Consider the following 13782-nt stretch of genomic DNA (forward strand, 5'->3'; position numbering starts at 1 on the left):
GCATGAGAATCATATTATTTTATATTATATAATCTCATGCTATCTCAAAAAATATTATTCTTTCTCAATTCGTCGACACTTTAATAAAAAAAAATGGCAGTATTCGAATTAAGTTTCACAATCCTAATTAACAAAACAATCTATCAACTAAAATGAAAGATAAACGATCGTATTTACATTCTACGGTGGGTCCGTTATCAATTAAAAAGTAATTTGTAATATAATTGCGATGTTGACCATTTACTAAAAGCCCTAGATTCATTATGCGCCTGAGGTTTTAATGTACTTTAATTCGTCAATGCTTTCTCTAGAGTGTACGTTTTATGACGTTGCACTTTTTTGCACCTTTTACTACACTGATAGGTATGCCCTTTTGTCTGATTACATTGCATAAAATTAGATCAAATATACATCTGTATTCATATATGTACTTAGTATTAAATAAATACTAGGTATATTATGTAAAAAATATATTTTTAGAACATATTACAGCATTTTCAACCTAGAGCCGGAGTGAAAGTTATGAAGCGTATACTATACCAAACTTTGTGTTTTTGGATAAAAATTCACTTGCGGTTCCTACACTTACCGCTAAAATCGAATGTCCTCCATCCATAGGCAAAGTTAAGTTCTCGGCGTCCTTGAAAAAGTCCAAAGTTGATTCGTCCCCTACTGTTGTCTTGGGCAGTGCCGGCTCGAGTGGCCCTGGCGACGACCCAGCGCGGGGTGCCGAGAGCACCCGCCAGCAGGGCGCAACACGCGCAGCACCCGAAGAATGTTGCAAATATAAGGCATCGCCTAAACACGCGTAGTTTCATCTGAAAACATAAATAATTCACGTCTTCAGTGCTGACATAATATTTCATCTAATGACAGCAAATTTAATAAAATTTGATTACAAATTATAATGTTAGTTTCATTCGGTATTTTACTAACGACACAAAATAATTTCAAGTGATAAAAGAGCCAGGTATTGACAACTAACATAATAATACTTAGTTACTTAGGTATTATTATAAATAATTAATAACATTTAGTATCTGGATCTACAATCTAATGTGCCTGATTCGATTACGAGAAATCGATGTTACCACTTGTTCAACCTTTTAGGATAATGCTCTGAATCCAAACATGTATAAAAATAGTATAAGTATAAACTTTTTCCAAACGCGGGGTTCCAAACCGCGGCCCATGGTTTCAGAATCGGATACTTTACCGCTCATCCATCGTGAAAGTTATACTTAGTGCAACTACCCTGTTGTAATTTATGTGATCTGTAAAATTCGTACCTTTATTTTATGGGTGCACGTCACGATATGCCTTCTGTGTAATTTAAATTAATAATAAATATTTAAGTATGCACCTATTCGCGGAGAGTACCTTCTGTAAGAAAACAATGTCTGATACAGCTCATTTGAATCATACCTAGAGCTTGTGATTTTCCGTTTTCTTTTGTTTATCGAGATTCGAGAATAATTCTCGAATTCAAGATATTTTTTCTCGACCACCGACAATTTTATTTTGCTTTATTTGCTTCATAATCGAGACATTTTTTTTTATCATTTCTTATTCCAAGTTTTTTAACCGATGATTTTTTGTCAATTAATGAAATTTTCGTTTCAACTTCCTTTTATTATTTTTACCTCGTAACAATTCTAGATTACTCTTGATGATTCCTCGAGAAATAATAATTCTCAAAATTTGTAAACTTAATTTCTCGAGATTCGAGATTCATCTTTTCTGACTACTTCTCGAGATTACTCGATCACAACCGCTAATCATACCTAATTCCAACTTTTCGTAAGCGGGGCGGGGTCTTCCAGTACTCTCAGTGCGCCTAAGAGCAATACCTCCGCGCTGACAAGGAATCACCAAATTAATATATATATTCTGTAACAAAGTTTTGTATAAAGGGTATCTTTCATATCATGTTACATGTACTATTGAAGAGATAAAGAAAAATGAGATCATTAAAAATTTATGAAATGATATATATATAATATGTTTTAATATACATATACTATTTATATATATAGTGACCTCACCGGGTCCCCCAAATGAAAGGCCGCCTACCGGTACATACATACTCAGAGGATATTAAGTGTGTCAATTAAACGATTAAAAGAATGTACCTATATTAATACTTATGAAATGCAGGTTTTCGCGTCATTTTTAGGAAGTATTTTTTTTAATATGAAAATGATGTTTCTGTGAGGGGCCGATATGGTGCCTTGACTTGAGACAACGGCAGATAGATAACTATTATTATTTTAATATTGTTTATTATTCCCATACACATTGGTTTATGTTTTCATATATAAAATAAAGTCAGTAAAAATAATGAAGTAGGTATACTTACGATGGCGACTTTCCAAGGATCCTTTCTAGCACAGTCACTTTACTTCACAGGAGTCAGCTGAAAACTGTCGAACTTTTCACATTGAGACATAAGCTATGTCAGCTTATTTTTCACACTAATAAGTTTCTTCAAAATAAATAATGCACTTTCAGCTTCACACATTTACTGTCTATTCCACAAAGCTGTCACTTTCTATTTTCACAAATAATGTGAAGAAAAATAGTCAATGCTCATGTAAACTTTGTTAAAGTAAATATTATATGTGTATGTTATTTATTATTAAACAAGCAATTAAGGTAATACGTGTAAAAAAAAAACATGTAAGTACTCGTATGCCTACTGAGAAAATGTAATATTCATTCGATAATTTTATGATTAATGAGTTAACTTAACATACACACGAGGTTATTACCATTTTTGTAACTGAAGAGTCGCATGAATGACTTGTATAAACTTTCTAATGATCATTTTGTCATGTAGTTTCTCACGCCGTTTGATATCTCCCATCATGGAAGGCCATCTGTAACAAAAGGAAAATAGAAAAGTTAGCATTGAGAATACAAATACGATGCATTAGGCGTCTATACTAGATGCCTCGCTGATCAGATTTGATCTTAGGCGTTTCATATTAGTAATTTTCTAGATTTAATTTATGTCTGACACACATTATCTGTGTACAATGTTATTTTGTTTTCAAGTTCTCCTAGTTTTCACTGCTGCTTTGTCACGCTTCGCAGAGGAACGAATTTCTGGTGTTTACATAAACATATAATAATTATAGTATGTAGGTAAGAAATTACCTACATACACTTAATGAATTATCAACTGTTTTTAAAGTGCCCATTTTACGAAGAAGGTTAGTGAAATCTAGCAATACTTTGCAGTAGTTTACTACTAATATAATATTATCAAAAAAATATTACAATAATACAATATTATGAAGTTATATAGTACGATTGTTGCGACTTTCAAATTAGCTATGTGCAGGGGCGATTTTTTTTGTCGCAGATAACGCATTCGATCAGGTGAGGCTATGTGATTTTAACAAAACTATACAAAAAGTATTTTGGGATTGTTTTAAACAATATTTCCATGTTCGACGACGCAGTCTATAAAATTCTCAATGTTTTTGCCATTATTGCATAAACATACTACTTACCTAGTTAGTTTTGATAGCGCAATGATGATACAAAATTCGAAAGAACCTCGAAACCGATTTATCAGAAAACCTTTTTTGAAATATTCATCCAAATGAGACATGGGTAGTTCACATACAATAAACAAGCAACAATTGACGCCTTGAAAGCCAACACTATTCCTGTCATTTAAGTTATTCGGGACGTCCAGAATGCGCTTTGACGAGAATAGACACTGTGGCCATATGCCCGAAATCATTTTCAAACACATATTAATACTAATTAAGTATTGACATTATGAATAATAAAAAAATGATTAAAAGTTATTTTTTGTGTTATGATTTACAATAATTTCAAGTTCTGTCGGGGTTTAAATAATAGGTATATACTTTATAGAGCACTCCTAGAATTCTATAAATTAAACCAACTTATTTACTTAATATGTTTAAAAGCCATTTCCATTGTTGAGACTTGTTTTTTCACTCAATACCATTGACAAAGTAAATAACAATAATTTAATGTATAATAACTTTCAATTCAAGTTGGATTCCAACCATTCTTTAAAATAAAATGACACAAATTACCATACTATTATGTAAGTAGGCTAGGTTACCCTTAAATTCTAAATTTCCATAATACCATATCATTAAAAATTGTGAAAATTTGAACTGAGTTACAACAAATAATTTTAAATTTTCAGCTTAAGAAAACTGTTTCTGCTTGATATTGAATGACAAACAAAGAAATTTTCTAATATTTTTTTATGAGTAACAAGTCAATAGATTTGTATTGAACAATCTACCACGCAACTCCATGCTTAGCATAATATAGCAATTTGTTGAAGATTGATATAATCTAACCGATTCTCAATCATTGTCTGACGTTTTCAAAATTTTCAATTTCCAAATATTATAATGAGTCCGGATGCCAGCCTGTGAGAAAAACTCCCATAGGTAAAACGGACTTGTACCTAAAGCGAAAGTGATTCCTTATATTACGGTAAGTAAGTATAGGTAATCACCGAATTATTTAATCGGGCATTGTTGTAACGAGAGTGAGCAGTGGAAGTGAAAAAATCTTTTTGACGTATTTTACAAACTCGACATTCACGGTTAATTAACGTGAGATTTTTTCAAGTAAATCCGAAAGTTTCCTTCATTATGTGAGTGCAAATGAGGAAACAGTCATTGTGGTCTGAACATATTGTTCTCATTGAATAGCAACGGCGGATTCATGGAAAACTCCTCACACTTAGGAATGCCGCTATAACGATATCAGAACTAGGAACCGACTATTGCAGATTACCCATTCAGATATGAATCGATATGTCATGCATTTTATTTTTCTGTTGGATGTACCTACTTCAGCAATAGCCGTACTATCTATGTTTTTCCAGCTGTTAATGAATTCGAAACTGTATGTTTATTGACTCTATCGCATCTATTCTATACACAAGGCTGCTATCGGCCTCTATCGGCGGCTATCAAGAGTTGTCTATCTATCTCGCTCTAAAAGTTGACACAGCTGAGAGATGTGCTGTTAAAATATATCACGTATTGTAGCAATTATAATAAGTACCTACCTCAACACATAAATATGATAAACTACCCTTGATAGCGGCCGATAGCAGCCTTGTGTATAGAATAGATGCGCATATCAAAATACTAAAGAATCAGTACCGAATCGTTATTTGGCATCCATATAGTATTGAAACAAAAATGGTCATCCCTATATCTTTCATATACCTATGTTACGCCGAATGTGCGAAATTGACTATTACATGAAATAGGCAAAATTTTGCCTAAATCATGAAAAATGCAAGCCCGTTGCCTTATTCACGAATTAGACAAAATATCTGGCGAGTGCGTGAACTCGCATTTCGAATTTTTCTGCCTAGTTCATGCATTGGACAAATTAGATAGTAGCGCTACGGTGTTATTTTTTGCAATTAAACTAAATGTGTCGAATGCTCATGCATTGGTCAAAATGTACATATATTATCTATGGTCAAAATAGATGATTGCGCTCCGGTGGTGTTTTTTGCAACTAATCAAACTAACCAAATGTGTCAAATGTCATTGATTATAATATAAAAATATACCAATCAATAACTACAATGACGTTCATATCCATTTACTATGCGCAAAAAAATCTAGAACTATAATATGATAACGGAAGAATTTTATTGAAAGGTATTTTCGCGATTTGATTCGTTTTGGCAATGGTCGATTGTATGTTTGTGATAGTTTGTTGACACTTATTAGCTAACCTCAAAATGGACATTCAGTTGAATAATTTAATTCAGAATTACAAAACCTAACCTAACCTAACCTAATAATAATAACATTATATTATGTCCAATTATAACTAATAAAACCATCCGTATTAAATTTACTTTTTCTTCTGTCATGTTGACAGTTTAAGATTTCCATACCCTGGCGAATTCATGTACTCGGCAGAAAATTTACCTAATTCATGAATAAGGCAACAGGCTTGACTATTACATGAAATAGCCAAAATTTTTCCCATTTCATGTAATAGTCAATTACGCACATTCGGCGTAACATATACACATAAATTAATAATTACCTTTTTTATGAATAATCACAGCTCGTAAGTAAAATACAGTACTGCACCTCTCGATTGTCATTATGAAAGTATGAGGGATAAAACATATGAGAAACTTGATTTTTTTAAAACTTATACATAGTTTACCATGAAAAATTATTAACTAAAGCGAGTCTCACATAATAACGAAATCATGTAACACTGTGACTGTGTGAGAGTCGTTTTGTGTTACCAATAGCTCGCTGAAAAAGTGACGAAATGTATTTATTATTTTTATAATAATGATTCAATAAAAAGGTTTGTATGTATCACCCAAACGTCCATTTACTATCTGATATAGTAGATATATTTCAAATAGGGTGACTTAAATGAGGGATAATTCTATAGAACTATAATTTATTTTACTCTTATTACTCAAATAATTAATAATAATAATAATAAATAAACACTAATTATTAGTGTTTATGATTAATTTGTAGGTAGGTAGGTACACTTTACTTTTAGCCAGTATAAAAATAATTATTAATTTCAACATAATAAATTAATGCTTATAGCAGTTGTCTATCTCAATCTATTATATTATCTATACTCTGACTCCAAACACAAATTGAAAATCAACATGTGTATTTATTTACCACACCCATAATTCGAAACTATTTATTACCTACTTTGACTTCATAAGCTTTTTCATATATAATATGTAGGTACCTATATATATATATATATATATATTGCATTATCTATTGTTTGTTTAATGAATGATATACTTGCAAGATTTGTGAATGAGGCATCCTTTATCAAACACCCCAGAATCGAACATAAAATATTTGTAAGGAATACGATTTTTTCTAACGCTACAACAGACAATAAGCCTTGATTACAGTAGTGTAGTAGTAGTAGATCAGTGGTGAAATAATCACATAAACACTCAGGCTTAAGAAATTCACAATTTTTTAATGTGGTCTCACTGGGAATCGAATCCGGAACCCATAGTATAAAAAATCGGTGTCTTGCGTTTTAGGCAACGAGGGTCGCATACTCGCATGCATTGAACTCACCACCATTGAAATCATGCCTAGCATAACATTATTAGTAGTGAAAAGAAACAATATTATCATTAAATAAATTAATGTGTAAGATCTTCGCTAGATGATAAGCAGAATATAATAATATATTTTTAAAACCGTACATGACAAGAAGTTGTAACAGTTGAGACGGATGTGCTGTGAATCTTTCCCTTCCGCTCGTACAATTTACGGGTGTGCAGAAGCGGACTTTAACATGGTGATAATACTATAATACTACACTTATATTCTTTTTATCACACCATGAATAATATCATTACATATTATAATGGGTTCATAGATTAATTCAACATTAAAAGACGTTCTAATAAGAATAATAATAAACAAGTCGCATGTTTTTTCTTATTGCCACTAATAAAAATCACTTCAGCACCTGAATTTAACTATGCATTTGGCCCTTAGGCTTTTCATTAATATATTTAACTACAAACCGCAGAAATAAAGCGTTTTACTACATTGACGAATACTTACCAAGTCATACGCTCCCGTAAATATTAATAATGAAGTGGTCACGTTAGCTCAATGACATAAAGACGAATTTGCAGTAAATAAATACCCTTATCGCGATGGAGACATGGTTCATTTTCTTCATATAAATGCATGTTCATTATATGTAGCAATATTAATTTTAGCGTTAGCGAAATATGACAATAATCGTGTAAATATGATGATATGAAATAATCCCTCTCACTGTCGAATTTATTAAATATTTCAACCAGATTCAGATCCTATATCCATGAGCAGGCTGGTTTACGAGGGCCCTTTTATTTTTCACATATTAGTACTTATATAATAATATATATGATACGAGAATTAGATAGTATATTACACTAAACTATTACACTTACATAAAAGATACATGGGTATCTCCTTAAACAAAAAAATCTATGCGATGAAATAAATTATGCCACATCATTCACATGTAAGTATCATGGTTACATGTAAATTGTACATATTCGCCATAGCAAAATTTCATCGTCAGCTTTATTATCGGAAAGAGATGACCGTATAGCATTAATTTATTTTATAATGCGCGTTGTTCGTAAAGCATTTCAGGCAGTAATGTTCCAGTTTTATTAGATTCAATAAGAACATTAATTTAATATTGATTGGTATCAAATATTTGATAAAAACGCTGTCATTATTATCAAATAATAAATAATTACGACTTGATACTTACGAGCACCTACCAGAAGTTTATATAAATTATAAAATATTATTGTATTTGTAATCTATACTTACTATAATAATATCTTATATCCTATATATCTATACTTATCTATTTTCTCGTGTCTTTTCCTTATATTCCGATGATTTTTATTACATTTTACATCAATACCATCATTTCCCACACAACATCTCACAGTAATCTGTTTACGTACAAATTTCCGGACATGAAATTATAGAATATAATAAATTACTTACATAGGTACCTACTATAATTAAATTGTATTAGCATTATTGCGCAATATCTAATTTAGATAATATATATTATGAGAATAGTCAATTGAGAAATTTAAGAAAAATAGAAAAATAAAAAACAACCTCCAACACCAATTCGATACTGTGTTTGTAATAAGTATGAAGTTAATTTATTTTTATAGCATACTAGAAATAGTCCAGAAAAACTTGATGGATCACCTTGGCAATGACGTTTTTGTCGGTGGAAATAGTTGCAAAGTTGTGTGACCGGTAAACTATATAATATACTTATTTATGTAAGTTTCCTGTGAAGATTCAATGATATAAGTTCATAATCACGTTCATTGATTATATTCTAGGTAGATTGAGAAGTTTCGTTATAAAGAAATTTTACCTGGTTACTCATGATATATTATATTAGAATGAGCTGCCCATATTTGTTGATACTACTATATTTGAGGTAGATACCTATGTATGTTGATAGCTGTTAGAGTTTATAGACCTAGTAACAGAATGATCCAAATATAACTAATGTAGCAAACGTTTTGAATGCGCAATCATCGTGTCAGAATGAGTAGGTGTACTATTTTTTGTAAAACAGATTTGTTACCGAAGGTTTTAGCAGTGACGTTCGTAGGCAAAGTGCCCCCCTTAAGCAGACTTAGAAATCCGCCCCCTTTAATTTTTAGTTTCAAATTGTCTGTAAATTCGTTAGGTTGGTACCTACTTACATATTTTATTATTTATTTTCAACTAGATTAAACTGACGCCAAGGAACATTTCAAATTGACATACACATCATGTAGAGTATTAAATCATTTCCACAAAATCTACTCTCAAACAGTGGTGGTTTTAGGTACGTAGATGTATGTGGCGCTGACAGGTTTGGAGGCACCTTTGTGAAAATTTTGTTTGTGCGACAAACTGCCATTACAATATATATTATGTACAATGGGTATTATCATACAATAATAATTGTGTTGTCAGTTTTATACATATTATATTTGTTTAACAAGTCCTATTAGGTCCATACTAGGGTCATACTTAGGTCATACAAAATGTGATTTTTTCCAGAACCGGAATTCGAACACAGGACCCACGACACTTTACCGCCCTATCAAGGTACTTAAAATAATATTTAAAATAGAAACTCAATAAACTAAATTAATTATTATAAAAACACAGTGCTTGCTTTCATATTAGGTATATTTGATTAACGGGTTTAACAAGATGGTGGGCTTTGAAAACACCTGTACCTATTTCAAATCGTATTATTTTTTGCAATGCAAGGTCCTAAATTCAATTGAAACAAAATTGCTATAAAGAATATTAATTACATGTGCATTCTCAATTTGCTTAACGATACAATACAAAAAATGAACTTGGTGTCACCTTGGCATTCAACTTTTTTCAAATTGATGTTTTCAAATGCCTACGAGAGAAATTCAACCCATACTGAGGAAGTAGACATTTCTCAAAGTCGATAGTAATAACTGATGAGGTTAGATTTCCGCTAAAGCTCAATCGTAAATCGTTACATAAATTTATTCTCAGTACATACTCATTACATAGGTACAATCTATTTATAATATGACATCAACTATTCCGGAAAATGTATAAATATGGATTACTTATAAGTACCTATAAATTATGTTTCTATATTGATTTGCGCATACGTCTGTCTAGACTAGACTTTCAGCTAACTCTATTAGTGATCCCCAATCTGTGCGTTGCAGCACTACATTCCATTTCCTTCTTAAATATTATTCATAAAGATTTGTTATATTTGTATGTAAGTATGTATTATAAATACGAGTACCTAGTCGCACACGTTGCACATTTTGTTGTATTCGTAACATTTAAATAAATAATGTGCTTGCGTGGTGTGATATTATGTATACAATTTGTAAGTATTATTATCGTTTATTGGGAGTTTAAAACTTTTGCCTTGTTAATTACATTGTGTTATGTTGAAGATTTACTATTTATGTAAAACATTATTATTTAAATATTATTTGGCAACACTAGGTACCTAGCTATAGTGTAGCTATACACTAAAAACGTTGTGGAAACGCAATTAAATTGTAGGTATACAATAATACCTTCTAATTATTAAATTCCAAACTATTTTGTTCGGTTATTTTTCAGGTGAAATGTGCTTAATTAGTTTTCTTCAGTGTACCACGAATATTTAGTAATTTTAAAAGTATGCCGTGATATGAAAAATATTGAGAATGACTGCTCCATACTATATTTTATACTGTCAAAGTCAGTTTTACATTTCAAATATTTGTTTTTTTTAATAAATCAGCGCTCGTAATGGAGTGGGACGTACCGGAGCGCAGCTCCTGTTCGTGGAGAAATGAAAGGTAATATAAAACATTTACTATATGTTTTGAAGTTTATACGAAACTTATGGGAATTATAATAAAAAATATTTTTATGACGTGACGTTATCCTCAATCCGACATTATGCCCTGTCTTGCATGCCACAAGACTGTTATCCCATTTGACCGTCTGATCTTAGCAGATATATAACAAACAAAAATCTAATATACTTTTTTTATAAAATACATAAAATTATTACATAAATATGTTAATATTTTTGGAAAATTACCGAGCGCTCCGTTTGTAAAATTGTCCTTTCGAGCAATGTAATAAATCCATGCGCGAGTTTTCTATGGTATATTATCACTATCAAATCTAATTAGTTTAAACAAAATATTACTGAAACTAACTTACAACGTAGACTGGAAATGATGTGCTTATTATTTGATTAGTAATGTGTTATATTTCATTTCATGGCTTTTTACCAAAAATTTACAGTCAGCAACAGTATTAAAGTTGGAACTAAGAATATTAGTTTATTGTGATAATAGGTTAAATAACTTTTTTGTGTAAATTTATTTCAACAATTTATTCAAAATAATATACAAAATGGTAGTGCGAGTAAACAATTGCCCAAGTACTAAGTAATGAAACCGGCGTGACGTAATACCCACATAAAATGCCGGCAGAATGTACCCCACCTTGAAATTATGGGGTGTTTTGCTTGACTGATTCCACTACCTACACCTACGTGGTAATGATACATTTTTATTATATTTTTGTGCGTGGTGTTCGCAATGGCGTAGCTGCACAGAAAAGATAAAACTAAGTAAGTAAAAAAAGTGACGGATAAAAATATTTTTTTTTATATATATATAATGTGCATTTAATTCAAAACAAGGACTCAACGGGTTGAACAAATGACTAAACAACTCTTCCTCATAAAACAGAAAGGCAGTTTAATACAACCTCTGCACTCTAGTGTTATATAATAATATGCTTCGCTTACATAATAATGATAGTAATTTACTATTTTGTTTTTTTTAGTATATTTTTTTCTCATAAGTATTCCACAAGGAATTGATGTTAAGTCATTCGCCCAATCTAATGGGTACATACCCTGAATCCAACATACACTGAACAAACAATATTTATTTTTTGACATAATATTGTTTTTCAGTATAATAGTAACAGTAAATATAACCAGCGACCAACGTTTTACCAGCTATTCCACCTGGTAGATATTATAATAGAGGGTCGATGCATATGAAAATGCAGTAAGTACCTACGTCGGTTAAGAAGCAAGTATGGTCGATTGACTTAACACAATCACTGCTAACCTTTTAATTACCACATTTAAATGACACGTTCATTATATCTAATGGCCAACGACTCCAAACGCGCCAGTCGCGGTGTTTTTTTTTTTTAGAATTATTAATAACCATGTCCTTGCTTTTTCGTACAAGATGGTTGTTAGTACTTTCGAACAATCACAAACACCCAGGCTTTGAGAAAAACACATAAATATTGTGTGTCCTGACCGGGAATCGAACCCAGGAACTGTCGGGTGGAAGGCAAGGACCTTACGCACTGCACCACGAGAGCCGCCTCCCAGTCGCGGTGTTAGCACTAAATGAGAACACACTGACTGCTGACTAGATAATTACTTTTTAATTACCACATTCAAATAGCATGCTAATTATAGCGAATGGCCACCTTAATCGTCTTTAGCGACCAATGTATTAAGCGTATCTCATATGTTCATACGTATTCAGACTCGAGAATCGTAACTTCTTACAACCACGCCCAAAAGGTAACGCACTTCCAATTTTTTTCCCCTCGAATTAAACCAATTAATTACTCTTAAAATAATATTTACCATTTAGTGACTAAATTTTAGCCAATGAAATTTAAGCCATTCACAGCTAAGGACATGGGAAATACTTCATGGAGTGCACTTAACACAACCTCAAGGAATACGTCAAATACGTCTCATTTGTGTTTTTACAATTCCCAACTCCGCAGTTATCATATGATGCTATTTTTAAATGCATTTTCAATTAACCTTTTCTAATATTGAAAAGTTATGTTGCAAATATTTAATCATTAACTAAAATAAACATTACCGATTTTCTGGAAGACTTCGAGCTGCCACTGGCTGTATTATTTTGTTATATTAGGGGGCAAAGGCACCGGATGCCAGCCATTTTTGTTTTTGTTTTCACGAATAAATGCAAGCACCATTGTTTTGTCCGATACATATCTCCTAAAACTTAATTACATCACTGATCCCAGCGCAATATGTCTAACATGTTTTAGCAACAATGGCGAAGAAGCAGCTATGTCAGTAACCTTCTCAAGATAAGTCGGAAAGAGATTAGTGTTTTTGTAACATATTAAACATATTATTTTGTACTTTTATTTATATAAAAAATATACCGTTAAGGTCACATCAGTCATGTGAAAATTACGTCCACTTAGCAACACGATGATCGGAGTTTGTATACCGATTAAATCTCTCAATGATTTTTATAAGTTACCTACGTGTTGCAACGGAGTATATGTACATAGGTTCTTGTCGGTTTACAAGAAGCCAGCGGCCAACAAATTTTGAAAATAGCCGAATACTGGACTATGTGTTAGGTTAGGTTTTCATTCTTGAATTCATGAACTTTGCCAAAATCGGCTATGGAAATGAGCGCAGTTCCTGCCTAGCCGGTACATAATGTAAATGGCCGAAAATGGTAAAGAAAAAAACTCATGGGCCTACAAATCCTGAGAAGATTTGTTTTTACAACGTTTTTCTTAGCTCGTATTATTGTTTGTCCGGTGGCTGTTTATCCAGTACAAATCTTGCAATCGATTTTTAACTAACTTCCCGACT

General features: G+C 31.8%; 1 protein-coding gene across 1 annotated transcript in view; it reads right to left on the reverse strand.

Annotated features, from left to right (window-relative positions):
* The window catches only part of LOC147067123 (uncharacterized), a 55544-nt gene that overhangs the window by 15571 nt on the left and 26191 nt on the right, over positions 1-13782 (reverse strand). The window contains exons 2-3 of the mRNA XM_085954295.1: positions 2360-2879; positions 590-818 (exon numbers count right to left, since the gene is read on the reverse strand). Coding sequence (XP_085810421.1) covers positions 590-818 — 229 coding nt within the window. The 5' untranslated portion in view covers positions 2360-2879. The remainder of the gene's footprint in view (positions 1-589; positions 819-2359; positions 2880-13782) is intronic.

The sequence above is a fragment of the Rhyacophila brunnea genome, unplaced genomic scaffold (genome assembly GCF_057557595.1).
Source record: "Rhyacophila brunnea isolate RB1 unplaced genomic scaffold, BYU_Rbru_1.0 scaffold_4, whole genome shotgun sequence".
Taxonomy (NCBI): domain Eukaryota; kingdom Metazoa; phylum Arthropoda; class Insecta; order Trichoptera; family Rhyacophilidae; genus Rhyacophila; species Rhyacophila brunnea.